The 24,789-nt window shown below is 42.9% G+C and overlaps 2 protein-coding genes across 4 annotated transcripts in view; one reads left to right on the forward strand and one right to left on the reverse strand.

Moving 5' to 3' along the window:
• The first annotated feature begins 946 nt into the window (after positions 1–946).
• b4galt1l (DP-Gal:betaGlcNAc beta 1,4- galactosyltransferase, polypeptide 1, like) lies at positions 947–18,833 on the forward strand. Its single transcript, XM_034543674.1, has 6 exons — positions 947–1,617; positions 8,855–9,090; positions 14,227–14,414; positions 15,297–15,419; positions 15,578–15,682; positions 15,823–18,833. Exons 1-6 carry the CDS (start codon positions 1,296–1,298, stop codon positions 15,950–15,952), a joined length of 1,104 nt encoding a protein of 367 aa, XP_034399565.1. The 5' UTR covers positions 947–1,295; the 3' UTR covers positions 15,953–18,833.
• Positions 18,834–19,031: 198 nt separating this feature from the next.
• The window catches only part of matr3l1.2 (matrin 3-like 1.2), a 17,226-nt gene continuing 11,468 nt past the window's right edge, over positions 19,032–24,789 (reverse strand). For 2 of the 3 annotated variants that reach the window (XM_034543652.1, XM_034543653.1), the window contains exons 18-22: positions 23,714–23,844; positions 23,230–23,485; positions 23,014–23,155; positions 19,423–19,538; positions 19,032–19,342 (exon numbers count right to left, since the gene is read on the reverse strand). In XM_034543652.1, coding sequence (XP_034399543.1) covers positions 19,280–19,342; positions 19,423–19,538; positions 23,014–23,155; positions 23,230–23,485; positions 23,714–23,844 — 708 coding nt within the window. In that variant the 3' untranslated portion in view covers positions 19,032–19,279. The remainder of the gene's footprint in view (positions 19,343–19,422; positions 19,539–23,013; positions 23,156–23,229; positions 23,486–23,713; positions 23,845–24,789) is intronic. The other variant, XM_034543655.1, reaches the window with a different exon arrangement.

Consider the following 24,789-nt stretch of genomic DNA (forward strand, 5'->3'; position numbering starts at 1 on the left):
TATCATATAACTGTTTATTTATCAATATATATATAATAACTGTTATTAATGAATATATATATCATATAACTGTTTATTTATCAATATATATATATAATAACTGTTATTAATGAATATATATCTGTTATATTTATGATATAACAGAACTGTTATTAATGAATGAAATATATATGTTATATCATAACTGTTATTAATGAATATATATCATATAACTTAATAATGAATATATATCATATAACTTAATAATGAATATATATATATATATATATATATATATATATATATATATATATATAATAACTATCATTAATGAATATAAGATTCTCTCGTCCTGGGGTCCTGGGTCCTGGGGTCCTGGGTCCTGGGTCCTGGGTCCTGGGTCCTGGGTCCTGGGTCCTGGGTCCTGGGGTCCTGGGGTCCTGGGGTCCTGGGTCCTGGGTCCTGGGTCCTGGGTCCTGGGTCCTGGGTCCTGGGTCCTGACCCCTTGCCCCTGCTTCCTGCTCTGTAAACAAAGTGACTTATCAAGTCAAACAGACATGAAGCAATCATTCCCAACTGCGCCTCGTCACACGCCACGCCCTTTTTCTCCAGGCACTCGACGGAAGTGTGCTGGGGTTGCCTTCAAAGTAAGAGCCTAACGGTGGGGCTGGAGTACAGGCCAATGACAGAACAATATAAACAGAGAGAAGCACACACATGTACATATAAGTTTATAGTACATATACGTTCATGTCCAGCTTAGTTGTTTTTGTGTTAGCTGATTCTGATCTGAAAGTTTGAGTTTAGTGTTCAGTACATTCATTAATACATTATGATCGAACATCATAACATTTATAATATATATATGAGATGAAAAGACGACGCACACTCGATACTTGACTTTTCCGGTAAATTCTACCGTCTAGATTCAGTTTTGTACAAATTGTACAGATTTTATTTTGAAATCGCTCAGCGGAAGTGGTGTTACGCCTCATTTCGTCCTTGACGCCTCGGTCTCTCGGCGGAGTTTCGGAAAGTGTGTCGAGTTGCTCCGTTTCTTCCTAACGGTTCCGGAACCAGAAGACTATTATCTAAATCCGGTCGCGAACCTGGTCCCGGACCCAGAGGAGAGTTTCCGAGGAACCGAACCTCCAGAAGGGCTCCGCACGTTGTGTTGAAGTTAACGGGAAATGGAGCCGGAGAGTTAACAGTGAGTTCTCAGGGAACGAGCACCCTGGGGCGCAGGTTCAGTTCCGCCTCTTCCTCATACTTTAGTTCCCGGGACCCAGAGGACCCAGTGGACCCAGAGGACCGGGATGGCCGCGGACCACACCGTGAGGTTTTCCCTGCTCCACCGGACATGTAAGCTGGTGGTGCTGCTGTGCCTGCTCCACCTCACCGTCACCGTGTTCTTCTACGTCTGCTCTATGGACATCCGGTTCTCCTTCGTCCAGAACCAGCAGTCCAAGAACGAGTCCTATGCGCAGGCAAACCAGGTCCGGAATAAAGAGTTCACTTCGGGAACCGAACCAACGGTGGTGTTGGTCAAGAAGGAGCTAGTCCCGCAGGAGGAGCACAGGGACCAGAGGAGACCCCCAGAGGAGCTGGAGAAATGCCCTGAAACATCCCCTCTGCTGGGTAAGACCTGTATGTAGACTGTATATTAGAAGGGTAAGACCTGTATGTAGACTATAAGAAAGGTAAGACCCATATGTAGACTGTATATTAGAAAGGTAAGACCCATATGTAGACTGTATATTAGAAGGGTAAGACCTGTATATAGACTATAAGAAAGGTAAGACCCATATGTAGACTGTATATTAGAAGGGTAAGACCTGTATATAGACTATAAGAAAGGTAAGACCCATATGGAGACAGTATATTAGAAAGGTAAGACCCATATGTAGACAGTATATTAGAAAGGTAAGACCCATATGTAGACAGTATATTAGAAAGGTAAGACCCATATGTAGACTGTATATTAGAAGGGTAAGACCTGTATGTAGACTGTATATTAGAAGGGTAAGACCTGTATGTAGACTGTATATTAGAAGGGTAAGACCTGTATGTAGACTGTATATTAGAAGGGTAAGACCTATATGTAGACTGTATATTAGAAGGGTAAGACCTGTATGTAGACTGTATATTAGAAGGATAAGACCTGTATGTAGACTGTATATTAGAAGGATAAGACCTGTATGTAGTATATTAGAAGGGTAAGACCTGTATGTAGACTATAAGAAAGGTAAGACCCATATGGAGACAGTATATTAGAAAGGTAAGACCCATATGTAGACTGTATATTAGAAGAGTAAGACCTGTATTTAGACTGTATATTAGAAGGATAAGACCTGTATGTAGACTGTATATTAGAAGGATAAGACCTGTATGTAGTATATTAGAAGGGTAAGACCTGTATGTAGACTATAAGAAAGGTAAGACCCATATGGAGACAGTATATTAGAAAGGTAAGACCCATATGTAGACTGTATATTAGAAGAGTAAGACCTGTATTTAGACTGTATATTAGAAGGGTAAGACCTGTATGTAGACTATAAGCAAGGTAAGACCCATATGTAGACTGTATATTAGAAGAGTAAGACCTGTATGTAGACTATAAGAACGGTAAGACCCATATGTAGACTGTATATTAGAAGAGTAAGACCTGTATGTAGACTATAAGAACGGTAAGACCCATATGTAGACTGTATATTAGAAGAGTACGACCTGTATGTAGACTATAAGAACGGTAAGACCCATATGTAGACTGTATATTAGAAGAGTACGACCTGTATGTAGACTATAAGAACGGTAAGACCTGTATATAGACTATAAGAAATGTGAGACCTGTATGTAGACTATATATTAGAAGAATAAGACCTGTATGTAGTATATTAGAAGGGTAAGACCTGTATATAGACTATAAGAAAGGTAAGACCTGTATGTAGACTGTATATTAGAAGGGTAAGACCTGTATGTAGACTATATATAATTAAACGGGTAAGACCTGTATGTAGACTATAAGAAAGGTAAGACCCATATGTAGACTGTATATTAGAATAGTAAGACCTGTATATAGACTGTATATTAGAATAGTAAGACCTGTATATAGACTGTATATTAGGTCTTATACAGGTCTTAACCTGTATGTAGTATATTAGAAGGGTATGTATGTAGTATATTAGAAGGGTAAGACCTGTATGTAGACTATAAGAAAGGTAAGACCCATATGTAGACTGTATATTAGAAGGGTACGGGTTGTATATAGACCAGTGTTTCCCCTAGGTTTACAGCTTCACAAACACTTAAAGGAAACATGGTGTTAATTTATTTTAATAACAACCACAAAGTGTGCACGTTGTGTCACTGCAGTATATTTTTCGGGGCCTCTCGATATGGGAAGGCAGCAACGTCTTTTAATGAAATCCGCCACAGGCTGCAAGGAGGATGTTTGTCTTGACATGCAAACACATGAACCGTTGGGCTTTAAAAGGGACAGCTGATGGCTTAAGATAGTAATGGCTTAAAGCAGCAAATCCCATCGTGATGAGTATGTTCTACTCTGTTCATGGTGGAGAAGTTTACTCTGCTACTCCGAGTTCTACCTGTAGGAGAGCGACTCTGAGTTCTACCTGTAGGAGAGCGACTCTGAGTTCTACTTGTAGGAGAGCGACTCCGAGTTCTACTTGTAGGAGAGCGACTCCGAGTTCTACCTGTAGGAGAACTACTCTGAGTTCTACCTGTAGGAGAGCGACTCCGAGTTCTACCTGTAGGAGAGCGACTCCGAGTTCTACTTGTAGGAGAGCGACTCCGAGTTCTACCTGTAGGAGAACTACTCCGAGTTCTACCTGTAAGAGACCGACTCCGAGTTCTACCTGTAAGAGACCGACTCCGAGTTCTACCTGTAGGAGACCGACTCCGAGTTCTACCTGTAGGAGACCGACTCCGAGTTCTACCTGTAAGAGAGCGACTCCGAGTTCTACCTGTAAGAGAGCGACTCCGAGTTCTACCTGTAGGAGAACTACTCCGAGTTCTACCTGTAGGAGAACTACTCCGAGTTCTACCTGTAGGAGAACTACTCCGAGTTCTACCTGTAAGAGACCGACTCCGAGTTCTACCTGTAGGAGACCGACTCCGAGTTCTACCTGTAAGAGAGCGACTCCGAGCTCTACCTGTAAGAGAGCGACTCCGAGTTCTACCTGTAAGAGAGCGATTCCGAGTTCTACTTGTACGAGAGCGACTCCGAGTTCTACTTGTACGAGAGCGACTCTGAGTTCTACCTGTAAGAGAGCGACTCCGAGTTCTACCTGTAGGAGAGCGACTCTGAGTTCTACCTGTAAGAGAGCGACTCTGAGTTCTACCTGTAAGAGACCGACTCCGAGTTCTACCTGTAAGAGACCCACTCCGAGTTCTACTTGTAGGAGAGCGACTCCGAGTTCTACCTGTAAGAGAGCGACTCCGAGTTCTACCTGTAAGAGAGCGACTCCGAGTTCTACTGTAAGAGAGCGACTCTGAGTTCTACTGTAAGAGAGCGACTCCGAGTTCTACCTGTAAGAGAGCGACTCCGAGTTCTACCTGTAAGAGAGCGACTCTGAGTTCTACCTGTAAGAGAGCGACTCTGAGTTCTACCTGTAAGAGAGCGACTCTGAGTTCTACCTGTAAGAGACCGACTCCGAGTTCTACCTGTAAGAGACCCACTCCGAGTTCTACCTGTAGGAGAACTACTCCGAGTTCTACCTGTAGGAGAACTACTCCGAGTTCTACCTGTAAGAGAGCGACTCCGAGTTCTACCTGTAGGAGAGCGACTCCGAGTTCTACCTGTAGGAGAGCGACTCCGAGTTCTAGCTGTAGGAGAGCGACTCCGAGTTCTACCTGTAGGAGAGCGACTCCGAGTTCTACCTGTAGGAGAACTACTCCGAGTTCTACCTGTAAGAGAGCGACTCCGAGTTCTACCTGTAGGAGAGCGACTCCGAGTTCTACCTGTAGGAGAGCGACTCCGAGTTCTACCTGTAGGAGAGCAACTCCGAGTTCTACCTGTAGGAGAGCGACTCCGAGTTCTACATGTAGGAGAGCGACTCCGAGTTCTACCTGTAGGAGAGCGACTCCGAGTTCTACCTGTAGGAGAACTACTCCGAGTTCTACCTGTAAGAGAGCGACTCCGAGTTCTACCTGTAGGAGAGCGACTCCGAGTTCTACCTGTAGGAGAGCGACTCCGAGTTCTACCTGTAGGAGAGCAACTCCGAGTTCTACCTGTAGGAGAGCGACTCCGAGTTCTACATGTAGGAGAGCGACTCCGAGTTCTACCTGTAGGAGAACTACTCCGAGTTCTACCTGTAGGAGAACTACTCCGAGTTCTACCTGTAAGAGAGCGACTCCGAGTTCTACTTGTACGAGAGCGACTCCGAGTTCTACTTGTACGAGAGCGACTCCGAGTTCTACCTGTAAGAGAGCGACTCCGAGTTCTACCTGTAAGAGAGCGACTCCGAGTTCTACCTGTAAGAGAGCGACTCCGAGTTCTACCTGTAAGAGAGCGACTCCGAGTTCTACTTGTATGAGAGCGACTCCGAGTTCTACCTGTAGGAGAGCGACTAGCGACTCCGAGTTCTACCTGTAGGAGAGCGACTCAGAGTTCTACCTGTAAGAGAGCGACTCCGAGTTCTACCTGTAAGAGAGCGACTCCGAGTTCTACCTCTAAGAGAGCGACTCCGAGTTCTACTTGTATGAGAGCGACTCCGAGTTCTACCTGTAAGAGAGCGACTCCGAGTTCTACCTGTAGGAGAGCGACTAGCGACTCCGAGTTCTACCTGTAGGAGAGCGACTCAGAGTTCTACCTGTAGGAGAACTACTCCGAGTTCTACCTGTAAGAGAGCGACTCCGAGTTCTACCTGTAGGAGAGCGACTCTGAGTTCTACCTGTAGGAGAGCGACTAGCGACTCCGAGTTCTACCTGTAAGAGAGCGACTCAGAGTTCTACCTGTAAGAGAGCGACTCAGAGTTCTACCTGTAGGAGAACTACTCCGAGTTCTACCTGTAAGAGAGCGACTCAGAGTTCTACCTGTAGGAGAACTACTCCGAGTTCTACCTGTAAGAGAGCGACTCCGAGTTCTACCTGTAAGAGAGCGACTCCGAGTTCTACCTGTAGGAGAGCGACTCTGAGTTCTACCTGTAGGAGAGCGACTCCGAGTTCTACCTGTAGGAGAGCGACTAGCGACTCCGAGTTCTACCTGTAGGAGAACTACTCCGAGTTCTACCTGTAGGAGAACTACTCCGAGTTCTACCTGGAAGAGAACTACTCCGAGTTCAGTGACCTGAGCTCACATCACATTGTTGATGATCACATATGTTTATTATCAGTCCGTTGGTTCGTGTTTCCTCAGCTGGGACCCCTTCTGATGTCACACCGCTCTGCTTTTAGAACTGGACCCATCAGGTCCTCTGACTTTACCTCAGTGTCCATAACACATTATATTCATTATTATGGTTTAAACCTTGACACGAGTCCAGCTCTCAGTCACACAGCTGGACTTCATCTAAACACTTCATTTGAGGCTCTGTCCTCAGTCTGAACATGTCTCTGTCCTCAGGGCCATGGAGGGAAGACGCGTGAACCAGTTTTTCTGCATATTTTTGAGACCAGATGTACCAGATTTTTGAAATGTTACGTAGATGAAAAAATGCAAATGCAAAAATGCAAATGTCCTTCACCTGGGTATCAGCACTAAGGTCTAACAAGACCAGTACAGAGATGAGTCCTTTATCAGCACTAAGGTCTAACAAGACCAGTACAGAGATGAGTCCTTTATCAGCACTAAGGTCTAACAAGACCAGTACAGAGATGAGTCCTTTATCAGCACTAAGGTCTAACAAGACCAGTACAGAGATGAGTTCTTTATCAGCACTAAGGTCTAACAAGACCAGTACAGAGATGAGTCCTTTATCAGCACTAAGGTCTAACAAGACCAGTACAGAGGTGAGTCCTACTTTCTCAAGGATCTTAGAGAGGAAGGGAAGGTTAGAGATTGGTCTGTAGTTAGCCAACACCTCTGGATTAAGAGTGGTCTTCTTCAGGAGAGGTTTAATTACAGCTACTTTGAAGGAATGTGGTACATGGCCTGTTAGCAAAGACACATTAACAATATCCAGCAGAGAGGTGCCAATTAAAGGCAACACGTCTTTAAGCAGCCTCGTTGGGATGGGGTCTAAGAGACAGGTAGACGGTTTAGAAGTAGAAACCGTTGAGGACAATTGGTCTAGGTTCAACATCTCTCATGTCTCTGTCCTCAGTCTGAGCATGTCTCTGTCCTCAGTCTGAACATGTCTCTGTCCTCAGTCTGAGCATGTCTCTGTCCTCAGTCTGAACATGTCTCTGTCCTCAGTCTGAGCATGTCTCTGTCCTCAGTCTGAGCATGTCTCTGTCCTCAGTCTGAGCATGTCTCTGTCCTCTGTCCTCAGTCTGAGCATGTCTCTGTCCTCAGTCTGAGCATGTCTCTGTCCTCTGTCCTCAGTCTGAACATGTCTCTGTCCTCTGTCCTCAGTCTGAGCATGTCTCTGTCCTCAGTCTGAACATGTCTCTGTCCTCTGTCCTCAGTCTGAACATGTCTCTGTCCTCAGGGCCATGGAGGGAAGACGCGTGAACCAGTTTTTCTGCATCTTTTTGAGACCAGATGTACCAGATTTTTGAAATGTTACGTAGATGAAAAAATGCAAATGTCCTTGAGATGTGCTTCACGTGGGTATGAGCACTAAGGTCTAACAAGACCAGTACAGAGATGAGTCCTTTATCAGCACTAAGGTCTAACAAGACCAGTACAGAGATGAGTCCTTTATCAGCACTAAGGTCTAACAAGACCAGTACAGAGATGAGTCCTTTATCAGCACTAAGGTCTAACAAGACCAGTACAGAGATGAGTCCTTTATCAGCACTAAGGTCTAACAAGACCAGTACAGAGATGAGTCCTTTATCAGCACTAAGGTCTAACAAGACCAGTACAGAGATGAGTCCTTTATCAGCACTAAGGTCTAACAAGACCAGTACAGAGATGAGTCCTTTATCAGCACTAAGGTCTAACAAGACCAGTACAGAGATGAGTCCTTTATCAGCACTAAGGTCTAACAAGACCAGTACAGAGATGAGTCCTTTATCAGCACTAAGGTCTAACAAGACCAGTACAAAGATGAGTCCTTTATCAGCACTAAGGTCTAACAAGACCAGTACAGAGATGAGTCCTTTATCAGCACTAAGGTCTAACAAGACCAGTACAGAGATGAGTCCTTTATCAGCACTAAGGTCTAACAAGACCAGTACAGAGATGAGTCCTTTATCAGCACTAAGGTCTAACAAGACCAGTACAGAGATGAGTCCTTTATCAGCACTAAGGTCTAACAAGACCAGTACAGAGATGAGTCCTTTATCAGCACTAAGGTCTAACAAGACCAGTACAGAGATGAGTCCTTTATCATCACTAAGGTCTAACAAGACCAGTACAGAGATGAGTCCTTTATCATCACTAAGGTCTAACAAGACCAGTACAGAGATGAGTCCTACTTTCTCAAGGATCTTAGAGAGGAAGGGAAGGTTAGAGATCGGTCTGTAGTTAGCCAACACCTCTGGATTAAGAGTGGGCTTTTTCAGGAGAGGTTTAATTACAGCTACTTTGAAGGAATGTGGAACATGGCCTGTTAGCAAAGACACATTAACAATATCCAGCAGAGAGGTGCCAATTAAAGGCAACACGTCTTTAAGCAGCCTCGTTGGGATGGGGTCTAAGAGACAGGTAGACGGTTTAGAAGTAGAAACCATTGAGGACAATTGGTCTAGGTTCAACATCTCTCATGTCTCTGTCCTCGGTCTCAACATGTCTCTTGTCTGTCCTCAGTGGGTCCTCTGCGGGTGGAGTTCAACAGTCCAGTGGACCTGGATCAGATTAAGAAGCAGAACCCAGACATCCAGCTTGGGGGGCGCTACAGACCCAGAGACTGCGTGGCGCTGACGAAGGTGGCCATCATCATTCCCTTCAGGAGACGAGACGAGCACCTGAAGTTCTGGCTCTCCTACCTGCATCCGATCCTGCAGAGGCAGCAGCTGGACTACGGGGTCTACGTCATCAACCAGGTACGCCTCAGGTTCACCAGTGGCAGTAGCACTGTATTCATTCTGGCATTATAATGTAGTTTTACTATCTTCAGCTCAAAACTAAGATGACCTTTTACGGTCTTGTTTTTAAAGAATTCAGTAAAAAAAAAACACAAATAACGCGTTAAACACTGGAAACGTTTAATTTTGTATAAAAAAAAGAACCCAAAGAACTTTATGACGTAATCTCAGAGAATATTGAGCTTTTATTTCTAAACTCACCTGTCGGACGTTGTGGCGTCAGAGTGGTTTCTCTCTGTATTGATTATTGATTCACTGATCATCACCGTATCAGGATTTAAACGTCTTTTCGACAAACCAAACGAGCGCGCTTGTATTTACCGCGCTGAGCGAAGCAGGTTTCATGTCTTCAGTCTCTGGAGGAGAGCGCTGCTGCAGGAAGCTCTCCAGGTTCACCTTTTCAAAATAAAGGTTTCTGTGAACGGGTCCGATTCTGCTGAATGCGTTTCTATTCACAACCCAGGCCTTCGTCCTCGTCCTCCTCACTCTGACTGACTCATGTTATTTAAAGAATGATGTCATGACCCTTGTCTGTATATAAAGACCCCCGTGTGTATATAAAGACTACCGTGTATATGTAAAGACCTCCGTGTGTATATAAAGACCCCCGTGTGTATGTAAAGACTACTGTGTGTATATAAAGACCACCGTGTATATGTAAAGACCTCCGTGTGTATATAAATACTACCGTGTATATATAAAGACTACCGTGTATATGTAAAGACCTCCGTGTGTATATAAATACTACCGTGTATATATAAAGACTCCCGTGTGTATATAAAGACTACCGTGTATATGTAAAGACCTCCGTGTGTATATAAATACTACCGTGTGTATATAAAGACCCTCGTGTGTATGTAAAGACTCGTGTGTATATAAAGACTATTGTGTATATATAAAGACACCCGTGTGTATATAAAGACTATCGTGGATATATAAAGACACCCGTGTGTATATAAAGACTATCGTGGATATATAAAGACACCCGTGTGTATATAAAGACTATCGTGGATATATAAAGACACCCGTGTGTATATAAAGACTATCGTGGATATATAAAGACCCCCGTGTGTATATAAAGACCCACGTTTATATATAAAGACCCCCGTGTGTATATAAAGACCCACGTTTATATATAAAGACCCCCGTGTGTATATAAAGACCCACGTTTATATATAAAGACCCCCGTGTGTATATAAAGACCCACGTTTATATATAAAGACCCCCGTGTGTATATAAAGACCCACGTTTATATATAAAGACTCACGTGTGTGTGTGTTTATAAAGACCATGTCCGCCCCACTAATGAGAGACCGGTTGAATGTGGATTTGGTTTGCCTGCATGGAGCTCTGCTTCTAACAGAATATAAAACACTGTCTCTTTAAAGTCTTCTTCACCTTTTGTTTGCGACTCACAGTTGTTCTTTTTCTCTCCTGTCTGTGTGTCCTTCTTCCTCCTCCTCCTCTTTCCTACTTTCCTCCCACTCTGCCTCCCTCGCTCACACCGTCTCCCCCTCTCTTACCCCCCTCTGCATGTCAGGCGCTTCTGACCAATGGTGGTGGTCGCTGGAGCCGTTGAGACCCGCCCCTGCTTGGTCTCGGCCAATGGCAGTGCTAGCTGCTCTGGTAATACGGGCTTCTCTTTTTTTCTACCTGCTTCTGCTTTCTCTTTGTTTCCAGCAGTAGAACACAAATCAGGTTGATTCAAACTTTCCAGTTCTAGTCATGTTCTACATGCTTTAGTCGTGTTCTACATGTTTTAGAACACGTTTTAGTCATGTTCCACATGTTTTAGTCTTGTTCTACATGTTTTAGAACACGTTTTAGTTCTACATGTTTTAGTCATGTTCTACATGTTTTAGAACACGTTTTAGTCATGTTCCACATGTTTTAGTCTTGTTCTACATGTTTTAGAACACGTTTTAGTTCTACATGTTTTAGTCATGTTCTACATGTTTTAGAACACGTTTTAGTCATGTTCCACATGTTTTAGTCTTGTTCTACATGTTTTAGAACACGTTTTAGTTCTACATGTTTTAGTCATGTTCTACATGTTTTAGAACACGTTTTAGTCATGTTCCAAATGCTTTTAGTCATGTTCTACATGTTTTAGTCATGTTCCACATGTTTTAGTCATGTTCCACATGTTTTAGTCTTGTTCTACATGTTTTAGAACACGTTTTAGTCGTGTTCTACATGTTTTAGTCATGTTCTACATGCTTTAGTCGTGTTCTACATGTTTTAGAACACGTTTTAGTCATGTTCCACATGCTTTAGTCATGTTCTACATGTTTTAGAACACGTTTTAGTCATGTTCCACATGCTTTAGTCATGTTCTACATGTTTTAGAACATGTTTTAGTCGTGTTCTACATGTTTTAGTCATGTTCAACATGTTCCACATGTTTTAGTCGTGTTCTACATGTTTTAGTCATGTTCTACATGTTTTAGTCGTGTTCTACATGTTTTAGTCATGTTCAACATGTTCCACATGTTTTAGTCGTGTTCTACGTGTTTTAGTCATGTTCTACATGTATGAGTCATGTTCAACATGTTCCACATGTTTTAGTCATGTTCTAAATGTTTTAGTCGTGTTCTACATGTTTTAGTCATGTTCCACATGTTCTACATGTTTTAGTCGTGTTCTACATGTTTTAGTTATGTTCTACATCTTTTAGTCATGTTCAACATGTTCCACATGTTTTAGTCGTGTTCTACGTGTTTTAGTCATGTTCTAAATTTCTAAATGTTTTAGTCGTGTTCTACATGTTTTAGTCATGTTCCACATGTTCTAAATGTCTTAGTCGTCTTCTACATGTTTTAGTCATGTTCCACATGTTCTAAATGTTTTAGTCGTGTTCTACATGTTTTAGTCATGTTCCACATGTTCCACATGTTTTAGTCGTGTTCTACATGTTTTAGTCATGTTCCACATGTTCTACATCTTTTAGTCATGTTCAACATGTTCCACATGTTTTAGTCATGTTCTAAATGTCTTAGTCGTGTTCTACATGTTTTAGTCATGTTCAACATGTTCCACATGTTTTAGTCGTGTTCTACATGTTTTAGTCATGTTCCACATGTTCTAAATGTCTTAGTCGTGTTCTACATGTTTTAGTCGTGTTCTACATGTTTTAGTCATGTTCCACATGTTCTAAATGTTTTAGTCGTGTTCTACATGTTTTTGTCATGTTCAACATGTTCTAAATGTCTTAGTCGTGTTCTACATGTTTTAGTCATGTTCCACATGTTCTAAATGTTTTAGTCGTGTTCTACATGTTTTTGTCATGTTCAACATGTTCTAAATGTCTTAGTCGTGTTCTACATGTTTTAGTCATGTTCCACATGTTCTAAATGTCTTAGTCGTGTTCTACATGTTTTAGTCGTGTTCTACATGTTTTAGTCATGTTCCACATGTTCTACATCTTTTAGTCATGTTCAACATGTTCCACATGTTTTAGTCATGTTCTAAATGTCTTAGTCGTGTTCTACATGTTTTAGTCATGTTCAACATGTTCCACATGTTTTAGTCGTGTTCTACATGTTTTAGTCATGTTCCACATGTTCTAAATGTCTTAGTCGTGTTCTACATGTTTTAGTCGTGTTCTACATGTTTTAGTCATGTTCCACATGTTCTAAATGTTTTAGTCGTGTTCTACATGTTTTTGTCATGTTCAACATGTTCTAAATGTCTTAGTCGTGTTCTACATGTTTTAGTCATGTTCCACATGTTCTAAATGTTTTAGTCGTGTTCTACATGTTTTTGTCATGTTCCACATGTTCTAAATGTCTTAGTCGTGTTCTACATGTTTTAGTCGTGTTCTACATGTTTTAGTCATGTTCCACATGTTCTACATCTTTTAGTCATGTTCAACATGTTCCACATGTTTTAGTCATGTTCTAAATGTCTTAGTCGTGTTCTACATGTATTAGTCATGTTCAACATGTTCTAAATGTTTTAGTCGTGTTCTACATGTTTTAGTCATGTTCCACATGTTCTAAATGTTTTAGTCGTGTTCTACATGTTTTTGTCATGTTCAACATGTTCTAAATGTCTTAGTCGTGTTCTACATGTTTTAGTCATGTTCCACATGTTCTAAATGTTTTAGTCGTGTTCTACATGTTTTAGTCATGTTCCACATGTTCTAAATGTCTTAGTCGTGTTCTACATGTTTTAGTCATGTTCAACATGTTTTAGTCATGTTCAACTTGTTCTAAATGTTTTAGTCGTGTTCTACATGTTTTAGTCATGTTCCACATGTTCTAAATTTTTTAGTCGTGTTCTACATGTTTTAGAACATGTTCTACATGTTTTAGAACATGTTTTAGTCATGTCCTAAATGTCTTAGTCGTGTTCCACATGTTTTAGAACATGTTTTAGTCGTATTCTACATGTTTTAGTCATGTTCCACATGTTTTTTAGTTAAATTCAGTTTATTTTGTATAGCCCAGAATCACGAATCACAAACTCCCCTCAGAGGGCTTTACAATCTGTACACATACGACATCCCTGACCTTTGACCTCACATCGGATCAGGAAAAACTCCCCAAAAATAACCTTTCAGGGAAAAAAGGGAAGAAACCTTCAGGAGAGCAACAGAGGAGGATCCCTCTCCCCGGATGGACAGATGAATAGATGTCATGTGACTAGAACTCGCTCGAGGGCTCTAGATTACCCACAGTGCAACAGTGTGTCTCTCTTCTAGATTACCCACAGTGCAACAGTGTGTCTCTCTTCTAGATTACCCACAGTGCAACAGTGTGTCTCTCTTCTAGATTACCCACAGTGCAACAGTGTGTCTCTCTTCTAGATTACACACAGTGCAACAGTGTGTCTCTCTTCTAGATTACCCACAGTGCAACAGTGTGTCTCTCTTCTAGATTACCCACAGTGCAACAGTGTGTCTCTCTTCTAGATTACACACAGTGCAACAGTGTGTCTCTCTTCTAGATTACCCACAGTGCAACAGTGTGTCTCTCTTCTAGATTACCCACAGTGCAACAGTGTGTCTCTCTTCTAGATTACACACAGTGCAACAGTGTGTACTAATGTTGCTGATGGGTTCTAACCGCGTGTGTGTCTGTTGTGCACCAGGATGGGGAACAGGTCTTTAACCGGGCCAAGCTGCTGAACGTGGGCTACCGGGAGGCCCTGAAGGAGTACGACTACGAGTGCTTCGTCTTCAGCGACGTGGACCTGGTCCCCATGGACGACCGCAACACCTACAGGTGCTTCAGCCAGCCCCGACACCTGTCCGTGTCCATGGACAAGTTTGGCTTTAGGTGAGACGGCTGTCTTAGACCTGAGACCTGGAGCTTTTATTTTGAAAAAACGCTGCTTTTATTTAGTTTCTTTGACTGATGATGGCTGATGTTTTCAACCTCTTCATCCTCTATGAGGGACCAGATCCTGAGACCAGGTCACACATGTCCTCATCCTCTATGAGGGACCAGATCCTGAGACCAGGTCTCACATGTCCTCATCCTCTATGAGGGACCAGATCCTGAGACCAGGTCTCACATGTCCTCATCCTCTATGAGGGACCAGATCCTGAGACCAGGTCTCACATGTCCTCATCCTCTATGAGGGACCAGATCCTGAGACCAGGTCTCACATGTCCTCATCCTCTATGAGGGACCAGATCCTGAGACCAGGTCACACATGTCCTCATCCTCTATGAGGGACTAGATCCTGAGACCAGGTCACACATGTCCTCATCCTCTATGAGGGACCAGATCCTGAGACCAGGTCTCACATGTCCTCATCCTCTATGAGGGACCAGATCCTGAGACCAGGTCTCACATGTCCTCATCCTCTATGAGGGACCAGATCCTGAGACCAGGTCTTGCATGTCTTCTAACTGTCCTGATTATGAGGGTTCAATGTGTCTCGTCAGGAAGTGCTGACTAAGGCTCCACATTCTGAAACAACACCATCTGGAAGGGCAACTCACTTCCTGTTTCCTGTGTGCGCGCGCACACACACACGCACACACACCTATATACACGCACACACACACACACACACACACACACACACACACACCTCCCTTCTCTTCCTCCTCCCCATGTCTGATCGTGCAGCTTTGACACAGATAATGTTCACTAGGATATTTCCTCAAGTGTGTCCTCGTGTCCTCTGTCCTCGTGTCCTCTGTCCTACAGGTTACCTTACAATCAGTATTTTGGAGGTGTGTCCTCGATGAGTAAAGAACAATACCTGAAGATCAACGGCTTCCCCAACAACTACTGGGGCTGGGGAGGAGAGGACGACGACATCTTCAACAGGTAGGTACATTTATATCGAACGTTGTGACCTTTGACCTGTCTCACTGTGACCTTTGACCTCAGTGTGTGTATATTGATCTCTGTCCCGCTGTGACCTCAGTGCGTGTATATTGATCTCTGTCCCGCTGTGACCTTTGACCTCTGTCCGGCCTGTGCAGGTTGTCCTCTAAAGGCATGTCCATCTCTAGACCTAGTGGAGACGTGGGGAAGTGCAGGATGATCCACCACGACAGAGACAAGCAGAACGACCCCAACCCTCAGAGGTACAGGTTATTGATCACTGATCAGGGTAATTAGTGATCATAGTCATGGTGGATCAGATTGATCAGGTTAATGATTGATCGTGGTAATAATTGATCAGGCTATTGATTGATCAGGTCATTATTGATCTCCTGGTTCTCAGGTTCGACCGGATCGCTCACACCAGAGAGACTATGCACAAAGATGGGATCAACTCTCTGTCCTACCAGGTGGTGAAGACGGAGAAGTTGGATCTCTTCACTAAGATCACAGTGGACGTGGGGAAACCATGACGACCAGCAGCACAGGTCAGCTGACTATTTCACGGTCTGGTCTGGTCTGGTCTGGTCTGGTCTGGTCTGGTCCCACGAGCTGGACTCAAACATCAGTTTTATTTTGCACAAACACACGGACTTACTCTGAGGCTCGTCTCTGATTGGAAGCCGACTGCAGCCAATCCGCTGCCTCCGTCAGGCTGCCACTCATCCAATCAGAGCTGCTGGTCTCACCGGTGGGGGATTGTGGGTAATAAAGGGGTCTCACTTTGAACCGCCAGCATTAAGAGATGAGAGATGTGACGTCATCATCATGACGTCACATTAAAAAATCAATAGTTTTAAATTATATCTTCTAGACTTGTTTGTAAAGTTGCTGCTGTGACTCTTTCTCCTCCAGCCAATCACAGCCCTCCCTCACAGGCGTCCTCTCCACAGAGAGCTGCAGGAACAATTCTGCGTTATTTCACTTCCTGTTCCCCAGATAATCCAGAATATAATGGAGGGAATCCGATTGGCCGCCAGATGATGACTTCCTGTTAGTTTTGAACACTTTGGGTTTTATTAACAGAATATGTACTGATCCCTGGTCTGATCCGGATCCTGGGTCTGGTTTTCAATTAATCCTGGTTCTCAACCTGATCACTGAGGTTTGTGTAAGAATCATCTTAAAGGGACAGTCTGAGCTGTTGGTTGGTTGGTTAGTTGGTGTTATTGTGTTAGTATGAGCTGTTGGTTGGTTAGTTAGTTAGTTGGTGTTATTGTGTGTTAGTATGAGCTGTTGGTTGGTTGGTTAGTTAGTTAGTTGGTGTTATTGTGTGTTAGTATGAGCTGTTGGTTGGTTGGTTGGTTAGTTAGTTAGTGTTATTGTGTTAGTATGAGCTGTTGGTTGGTTAGTTAGTGTTATTGTGTTAGTATGAGCTGTTGGTTGGTTAGTTAGTTAGTTGGTGTTATTGTGTGTTAGTATGAGCTGTTGGTTGGTTAGTTAGTTAGTTGGTGTTATTGTGTGTTAGTATGAGCTGTTGGTTGGTTAGTTAGTTAGTTGGTGTTATTGTGTGTTAGTATGAGCTGTTGGTTGGTTGGTTAGTTAGTTAGTGTTATTGTGTTAGTATGAGCTGTTGGTTGGTTAGTTAGTGTTATTGTGTTAGTATGAGCTGTTGGTTGGTTAGTTAGTTAGTTGGTGTTATTGTGTGTTAGTATGAGCTGTTGGTTGGTTAGTTAGTTAGTTGGTGTTATTGTGTGTTAGTATGAGCTGTTGGTTGGTTGGTTAGTTAGTTAGTTGGTGTTATTGTGTGTTAGTATGAGCTGTTGGTTGGTTGGTTAGTTAGTTAGTTGGTGTTATTGTGTGTTAGTATGAGCTGTTGGTTAGTTAGTTAGTTGGTCTTATTGTGTGTTAGTATGAGCTGTTGGTTAGTTAGTTAGTTGGTCTTATTGTGTGTTAGTATGAGCTGTTGGTTGGTTAGTTAGTTAGTTGGTCTTATTGTGTGTTAGTATGAGCTGTTGGTTGGTTGGTTAGTTAGTTGGTCTTATTGTGTGTTAGTATGAGCTTCTTTTCCGACAGTAGAAATATGAGAGTACCAGTACAAAGACACTTGTTTGGTTGGTTAATTGGCTAGTTAGTTAGTTAGTGTTATTGTGTGTTAGTATGAGCTTCTTCTTTTAGTTAGTTGGTTGGTTGGTTGATTGATTGGTGTTATTGTGTGACTTCAGTGAATCTGAACACTAAAGTCACACAACACTAACTAACTAAAAGAGAGTCTGGTGTTTGAAGATAACAGAAAGGTGAAACTGATATTGATTGTTTGATTCTGTAGTAAAACTGACTTAGAAGAAGCTCATCACTACTGTCCCTTTAAATCATTCCCATTAGCTGTTGAGGCTAATGCTAGCTGTTGAGGCTTAGACTAAGTGTTGAGGCTAACGCTAGGTGTTGAGGCTTAGACTAGGTGTTGAGGCTAACGCTAGCTGTTGAGGCTAACGCTAGCTGTTGAGGCTAACGCTAGCTGTTGTGGCTTAGACTAGGTGTTGAGGCTTAGACTAAGTGTTGAGGCTAACGCTAGCTGTTGAGGCTTAGACTAGGTGTTGAGGCTAACGCTAGCTGTTGAGGCTTAGACTAGGTGTTGAGGCTAACGCTAGCTGTTGAGGCTTAGACTAGGTGTTGAGGATAACGCTAGCTGTTGAGGCTTAGACTAGCTGTTGAGGCTAATGCTAACGTTAGCTGTTGAGGCTAGCCGAGTGCGTCTTCATCGTCATCATATCCCAGCTGCCAATCATTTGTTGAGAAACCAAATGAAACTCAGTTTAAGTTTGTTCTCCTGGAAACGTGTTCTTGTTTCAAACACTTATTTCCGGAGGGGAAATAGAAAATAGTTTAATTAATGTTCACGCTGTTGAGAATATTACATTCTGATTGATTATTGATTCTGTTTTTGAATTATTTGAAAACATAATCTTAGAAAGTTCAAAACAATCTTCAGATAAAGTCCACTTACTGGTTTTAAACCACACCTCATGGTCATCGTGTGTGTGTGTGTGTGTGTGTGTGTGTGAGTGTGAATCTCTTTGCTGATCAGCTTTTAGCCAAAATAGAACCACACAAATTCCAGACTTTCATTGGTTCTCTAAGTGTCCTTATCTCATTATTGATCCAAATAATCCAACAGATTATATCAATAAACAATCTGTGTGTGTGTGCTGAATGTATTTGTTGTTGTTGACAGGTTTGTATGTTTAACTTCAGACCAAAAATCTTCATTATTTAGTGAATACGTGGCTGAATCACTGTTAATGTGCCTTAAAATGAATGCGGTGTTACTGGTTTAACTGGTTTAACTGGTAGAGTGAACCAGACTGTAAATTTATGAAGAATAAAATGTAAGAAATATAAGTGAAGAACTGACCTGAAGTCTGTTTGTTTTCATCTAGAACAGTCATTTTAGTATGGGGTCTTGGTGTGAGGGTCCTGGTCTTGGTGGGAGGGGCTCTACAAAAACGCTGCTTATTATTTATGTTTTTAGGTCAGTTCTGGTTTTCTTTAAATGAAAGTTTTACGTCTCCCTTCATGTTGCAACAATACACTTTTTTTTTTACAACAAACTCACATTTGAGGAAACTGGTTTATTTAATAAATCATACAAACAATCCGTCAACATAAAAAGTTCAACACATTTTTCTACACGAGGATTCAAAAGGAGACACGAAGGAATCAGTTTGACATTTTAGGAAACTTTAAGATGTCTTGGGTTTTACACACAAAGTGAAAGTAAGAACCAGTTTGAGTTGGAACTATTTTTAAAAGAATGTTCTCCTTTTAAGCCTAAAAAGAATAAAAAGTCAGCAGCTCTTCTAGGAGCTCGTCTTCTTCCCTTTCTTCTTCTCCGCTTTGGTCTGTTCCTTCTCCAGATGTTTCTGAAACGACAAACACACCGAGGACTCAGAGGCTCTGATGACGATGAAGATGATGAAGGTGTGGGCGGAGCCGGACTCACCTGCAGCTTGTCGTGGTGCGTTTGGCTGCTGCAGTGCGTCTTCTTGGCCGTCTCTTCGTTGGAGTAAAACAGGAAGCAGACGCGGCAGTAAAAGCCCATCTTCACATGTTCCACACCTGAACACACAATACCAGTTTGATGTCAGCGGGACGAAGTGAAGCAATACGAAGAGAAGCAATACGAAGAGAAGCAATACGAAGCGAAGCAATACGAAGCGAAGCAATACGAAGCGAAGCAATACGAAGCGAAGCAATACGAAGCGAAGCAATACGAAGAGAAGCAATACGAAGTGAAGCAATACGAAGTGAAGCAATACGAAGCGAAGCAATACGAAGAGAAGCAATACGAAGCGAAGCAATACGAAGCGAAGCAATACGAAGAGAAGCAATACGAAGTGAAGCAATACGAAGAGAAGCAATACGAAGCGAAGCAATACGAAGAGAAACAATACGAAGCGAAGCAATACGAAGAGAAGCAATACGAAGAGAAGCAATACGAAGTGAAGCAATACGAAGCGAAGCAATACGAAGCGAAGCAATACGAAGCGAAGCAATACGAAGAGAAGCAATACGAAGCGAAGCAATACGAAGAGAAGCAATGCGAAGCGAAGCAATACGAAGAGAAACAATATGAAGTGAAGCAATATGAAGTGAAACGAAGTGAAGCAATACGAAGCGAAGCAATACGAAGTGAAACGAAGTGAAGCAATACGAAGTGAAACAATACGAAGTGAAGCAATACGAAGTGAAGCAATACGAAGTGAAGCAATACGAAGTGAAACGAAGTGAAGCAATATGAAGTGAAGCAATATGAAGTGAAGCAATATGAAGTGAAGCAATATGAAGCGAAGCAATATGAAGTGAAACGAAGTGAAGCAATATGAAGTGAAGCAATATGAAGTGAAACGAAGTGAAGCAATACGAAGTGAAGCAATACGAAGTGAAGCAATATGAAGTGAAGCAATATGAAGCGAAGCAATATGAAGTGAAACAATACGAAGTGAAGCAATACGAAGTGAAGCAATATGAAGTGAAACGAAGTGAAGCAATATGAAGAGAAGCAATATGAAGTGAAGCAATACGAAGCAATACGAAGTGAAGCAATATGAAGTGAAGCAATAAGAAGTGAAGCAATACGAAGAGAAACAATACGAAGAGAAGCAATACGAAGTGAAGCAATATGAAGTGAAGCAATACGAAGCGAAGCAATATGAAGTGAAACGAAGTGAAGCAATACGAAGCGAAGCAATACGAAGAGAAACAATACGAAGAGAAACAATACGAAGAGAAGCAATACGAAGTGAAGCAATACGAAGTGAAGCAATATGAAGTGAAGCAATACGAAGCGAAGCAATACGAAGCGAAGCAATATGAAGTGAAGCAATACGAAGTGAAGCAATATGAAGTGAAGCAATACGAAGCAATACGAAGTGAAACAATACGAAGTGAAGCAATACGAAGTGAAGCAATACGAAGTGAAGCAATACGAAGTGAAGCAATACGAAGCGAAGCAATACGAAGCGAAGCAATACGAAGCAATACAAAGTGAAGCAATACGAAGTGAAGCAATACGAAGAGAAGCAATATGAAGTGAAGCAATACGAAGCGAAGCAAAGCGAAGCGATATGAAGTGAAACGAAGTGAAGCAATACGAAGCGAAGCAATACGAAGCGAAGCAATACGAAGAGAAACAATATGAAGTGAAACGAAGTGAAGCAATACGAAGCGAAGCAATACGAAGTGAAACAATATGAAGAGAAGCAATACGAAGCGAAGCAATACGAAGTGAAACAATACGAAGTGAAACAATATGAAGAGAAGCAATACGAAGCGAAGCAATACGAAGCGAAACAATATGAAGAGAAGCAATACGAAGCGAAGCAATACGAAGCGAAACAATACGAAGAGAAGCAATACGAAGCGAAGCAATATGAAGCGAAGCAATACGAAGCGAAACAATACGAAGAGAAGCAATACGAAGCGAAGCAATACGAAGAGAAGCAATACGAAGCGAAGCAATATGAAGCGAAGCAATACGAAGCAATACGAAGCGAAACAATACGAAGAGAAGCAATACGAAGCGAAGCAATACGAAGCGAAGCAATACGAAGCAATACGAAGCGAAGCAATACGAAGCGAAGCAATACGAAGCGAAGCAATACGAAGCGAAGCAATACGAAGCAATATGAAGTGAAGCAATACGAAGCGAAGCAATATGAAGCGAAGCAATACGAAGCAATACGAAGTGAAGCAATACGAAGTGAAGCAATACGAAGCGAAGCAATATGAAGAGAAGCAATACGAAGCGAAGCAATATGAAGTGAAGCAATACGAAGCAATATGAAGTGAAGCAATACGAAGTGAAGCAATATGAAGAGAAACAATACGAAGTGAAGCAATACGAAGTGAAGCAATATGAAGTGAAACGAAGTGAAGCAATACGAAGTGAAACAATACGAAGTGAAGCAATACGAAGTGAAGCAATATGAAGTGAAACGAAGTGAAGCAATATGAAGTGAAGCAATATGAAGCGAAGCAATATGAAGTGAAGCAATATGAAGCGAAGCAATATGAAGTGAAACGAAGTGAAGCAATATGAAGTGAAGCAATACGAAGTGAAACGAAGTGAAGCAATACGAAGTGAAACAATACGAAGTGAAGCAATACGAAGCGAAGCAATATGAAGCAATATGAAGTGAAGCAATACGAAGCAATATGAAGTGAAGCAATATGAAGTGAAGCAATATGAAGTGAAACGAAGTGAAGCAATACGAAGAGAAGCAATGCGAAGCGAAGCAATACGAAGCGAAGCAATATGAAGTGAAACGAAGTGAAGCAATATGAAGTGAAGCAATATGAAGTGAAACGAAGTGAAGCAATACGAAGTGAAGCAATACGAAGCGAAGCAATACGAAGCGAAGCAATATGAAGCGAAGCAATATGAAGTGAAACGAAGTGAAGCAATATGAAGTGAAGCAATATGAAGTGAAACGAAGTGAAGCAATACGAAGTGAAACAATACGAAGTGAAGCAATACGAAGCGAAGCAATACGAAGTGAAGCAATACGAAGCGAAGCAATACGAAGCGAAGCAATATGAAGCGAAGCAATATGAAGCAATATGAAGTGAAACGAAGTGAAGCAATACGAAGTGAAACAATACGAAGTGAAGCAATACGAAGTGAAACAATACGAAGTGAAGCAATACGAAGCGAAGCAATATGAAGCGAAGCAATATGAAGTGAAACGAAGTGAAGCAATATGAAGTGAAGCAATACGAAGTGCGATAAAGCGTTATGAATGGTTATGAAGCGTTATGAAGTGTAATGAAGGGTTATGAAGGGTTATGAAGCATTATGAAGTGTAATGAAGCGTTATGACGCGTTATGAAGTGTAATGAAGCGTTACAAAGTATGATGAAGTGTTATGAATGGTTATGAAGCATTATGAAGAGTAATGAAGCGTGATGAAGCGTTATGAATGGTTATGAAGCATTATGAAGTGTAATGAAGTGTTATGAAGCGTTATGAAGCATTGTGAAGTGTAATGAAGCGTTATGAAGCGTTGTAGGAAACATGTGACTGTCTCCTCACCGATGGGGGTGTCGGGGTCGTGGGGGGGCAGCGGCAGAGACGCTACGCTGGGTTTGTTTTCAGCCGGCGGGGGGGCCTCGGTACGTCCGTTCTGATTGGCCGATGTGTCCATCTCCGCCTCCGCCTGCTCCGCCTCCTGCAGCTCGGAGGAGCACAGACGGGTTCATTAAACTCGTCACCGACTCAAACCGATCGGATCAATAAAAGAAAACTCACTTCCTGGCTGCTCGTCTGGTTCCGATCAGAGACTTCAGGAATGTCCTCCGATGACTTTTCTTCTTTTTTCTCGTCATCACAACTCTGCACCTCCTCTGCCTCTCCCGTCACCTCCACCTCCACCTCCACCTGCTCCTCCTCCTCTGGTTCCTTCTCCTCCTCCTTACATTTCTTGGCAGGAGGTTCTTCAGGCTGTTGGGAGGACGAGGGAGACATGCTGCTGTTCTCCCTCTTGGGTCGGTCAGGACATCGATGTCTGAACAAACGACAAGTTTCATGTCAACTTAGTATCCGTCTATTCAGGACCACGAGGACCAGGAAGTCCACGAGGACCAGGAAAACCCACGAGGAGATCCTGAATTCTTGTTGGTCCACATCGGTGTGAAATTCTGCACACTTCAGCACTTCCGGACGTAAAGACGTTTTACATTTGGTGGAATAAGTTATAACGAACTGAACCTTCACCACAGAAGAAGAAACTCACCCATGTTTGAGCTGTCTGTACTTCCTGCTGACGTAGACCGTGAGACGTTTACCGCTGAACCTCGGGGGATCCGCCTTGTAACCCTCCGCCATTTTCTCTGCTTCCTCCGCTCTCTCCATCTCTATGAAACACTGAGGACAGACACGTGAGACCTTTAGACCTCCGAGACACTGAGGACAGACACGTGAGACCTTTAGACCTCAGAGACACTGAGGACAGACACGTGAGACCTTTAGACCTTCGAGACACTGAGAACAGACACGTGAGACCTTTAGACCTCCCTCAGAGACACTGAGGACAGACACGTGAGACCTTTAGACCTCAGAGACACTGAGGACAGACACGTGAGACCTTTAGACCTTCGAGACACTGAGAACAGACACGTGAGACCTTTAGACCTCCCTCAGAGACACTGAGGACAGACACGTGAGACCTTTAGACCTCCCTCAGAGACACCGAGGACAGACACGTGAGACCTTTAGACCTCCCTCAGAGACACCGAGGACAGACACGTGAGACCTTTAGACCTCCGAGACACTGAGGACAGACACGTGAGACCTTTAGACCTCCCTCAGAGACACTGAGGACAGACACGTGAGACCTTTAGACCTCCGAGACACTGAGGAGACACGTGAGACCTTTAGACCTCCCTCAGAGACACTGAGAACAGACACGTGAGACCTTTAGACCTCCGAGACACTGAGGACAGACACGTGAGACCTTTAGACCTTCGAGACACTGAGAACAGACACGTGAGACCTTTAGACCTCCGAGACACTGAGGACAGACACGTGAGACCTTTAGACCTCCCTCAGAGACACTGAGGACAGACACGTGAGACCTTTAGACCTCCGAGACACTGAGGACAGACACGTGAGACCTTTAGACCTCCGAGACACTGAGGACAGACACGTGAGACCTTTAGACCTCCGAGACAGAGGACAGACACGTGAGACCTTTAGACCTCCGAGACACTGAGGACAGACACGTGAGACCTTTAGACCTTCGAGACACTGAGAACAGACACGTGAGACCTTTAGACCTCCCTCAGAGACACCGAGGACAGACACGTGAGA

Source organism: Cyclopterus lumpus, chromosome 10 (genome assembly GCF_009769545.1).
Source record: "Cyclopterus lumpus isolate fCycLum1 chromosome 10, fCycLum1.pri, whole genome shotgun sequence".
NCBI classification, from domain to species: domain Eukaryota; kingdom Metazoa; phylum Chordata; class Actinopteri; order Perciformes; family Cyclopteridae; genus Cyclopterus; species Cyclopterus lumpus.

Coding starts and splice junctions, on each gene's coding strand:
- b4galt1l (XM_034543674.1), top strand. CDS start 1,296: ATGGCCGCGGACCACACCGTGAGGTTTTCCCTGCTCCACCGGACATGT. Junction 14,415..15,296: donor ATGGACAAGTTTGGCTTTAG/GTGAGACGGCTG, acceptor TCTGTCCTACAG/GTTACCTTACAATCAGTATT. Junction 15,683..15,822: donor AACGACCCCAACCCTCAGAG/GTACAGGTTATT, acceptor CCTGGTTCTCAG/GTTCGACCGGATCGCTCACA.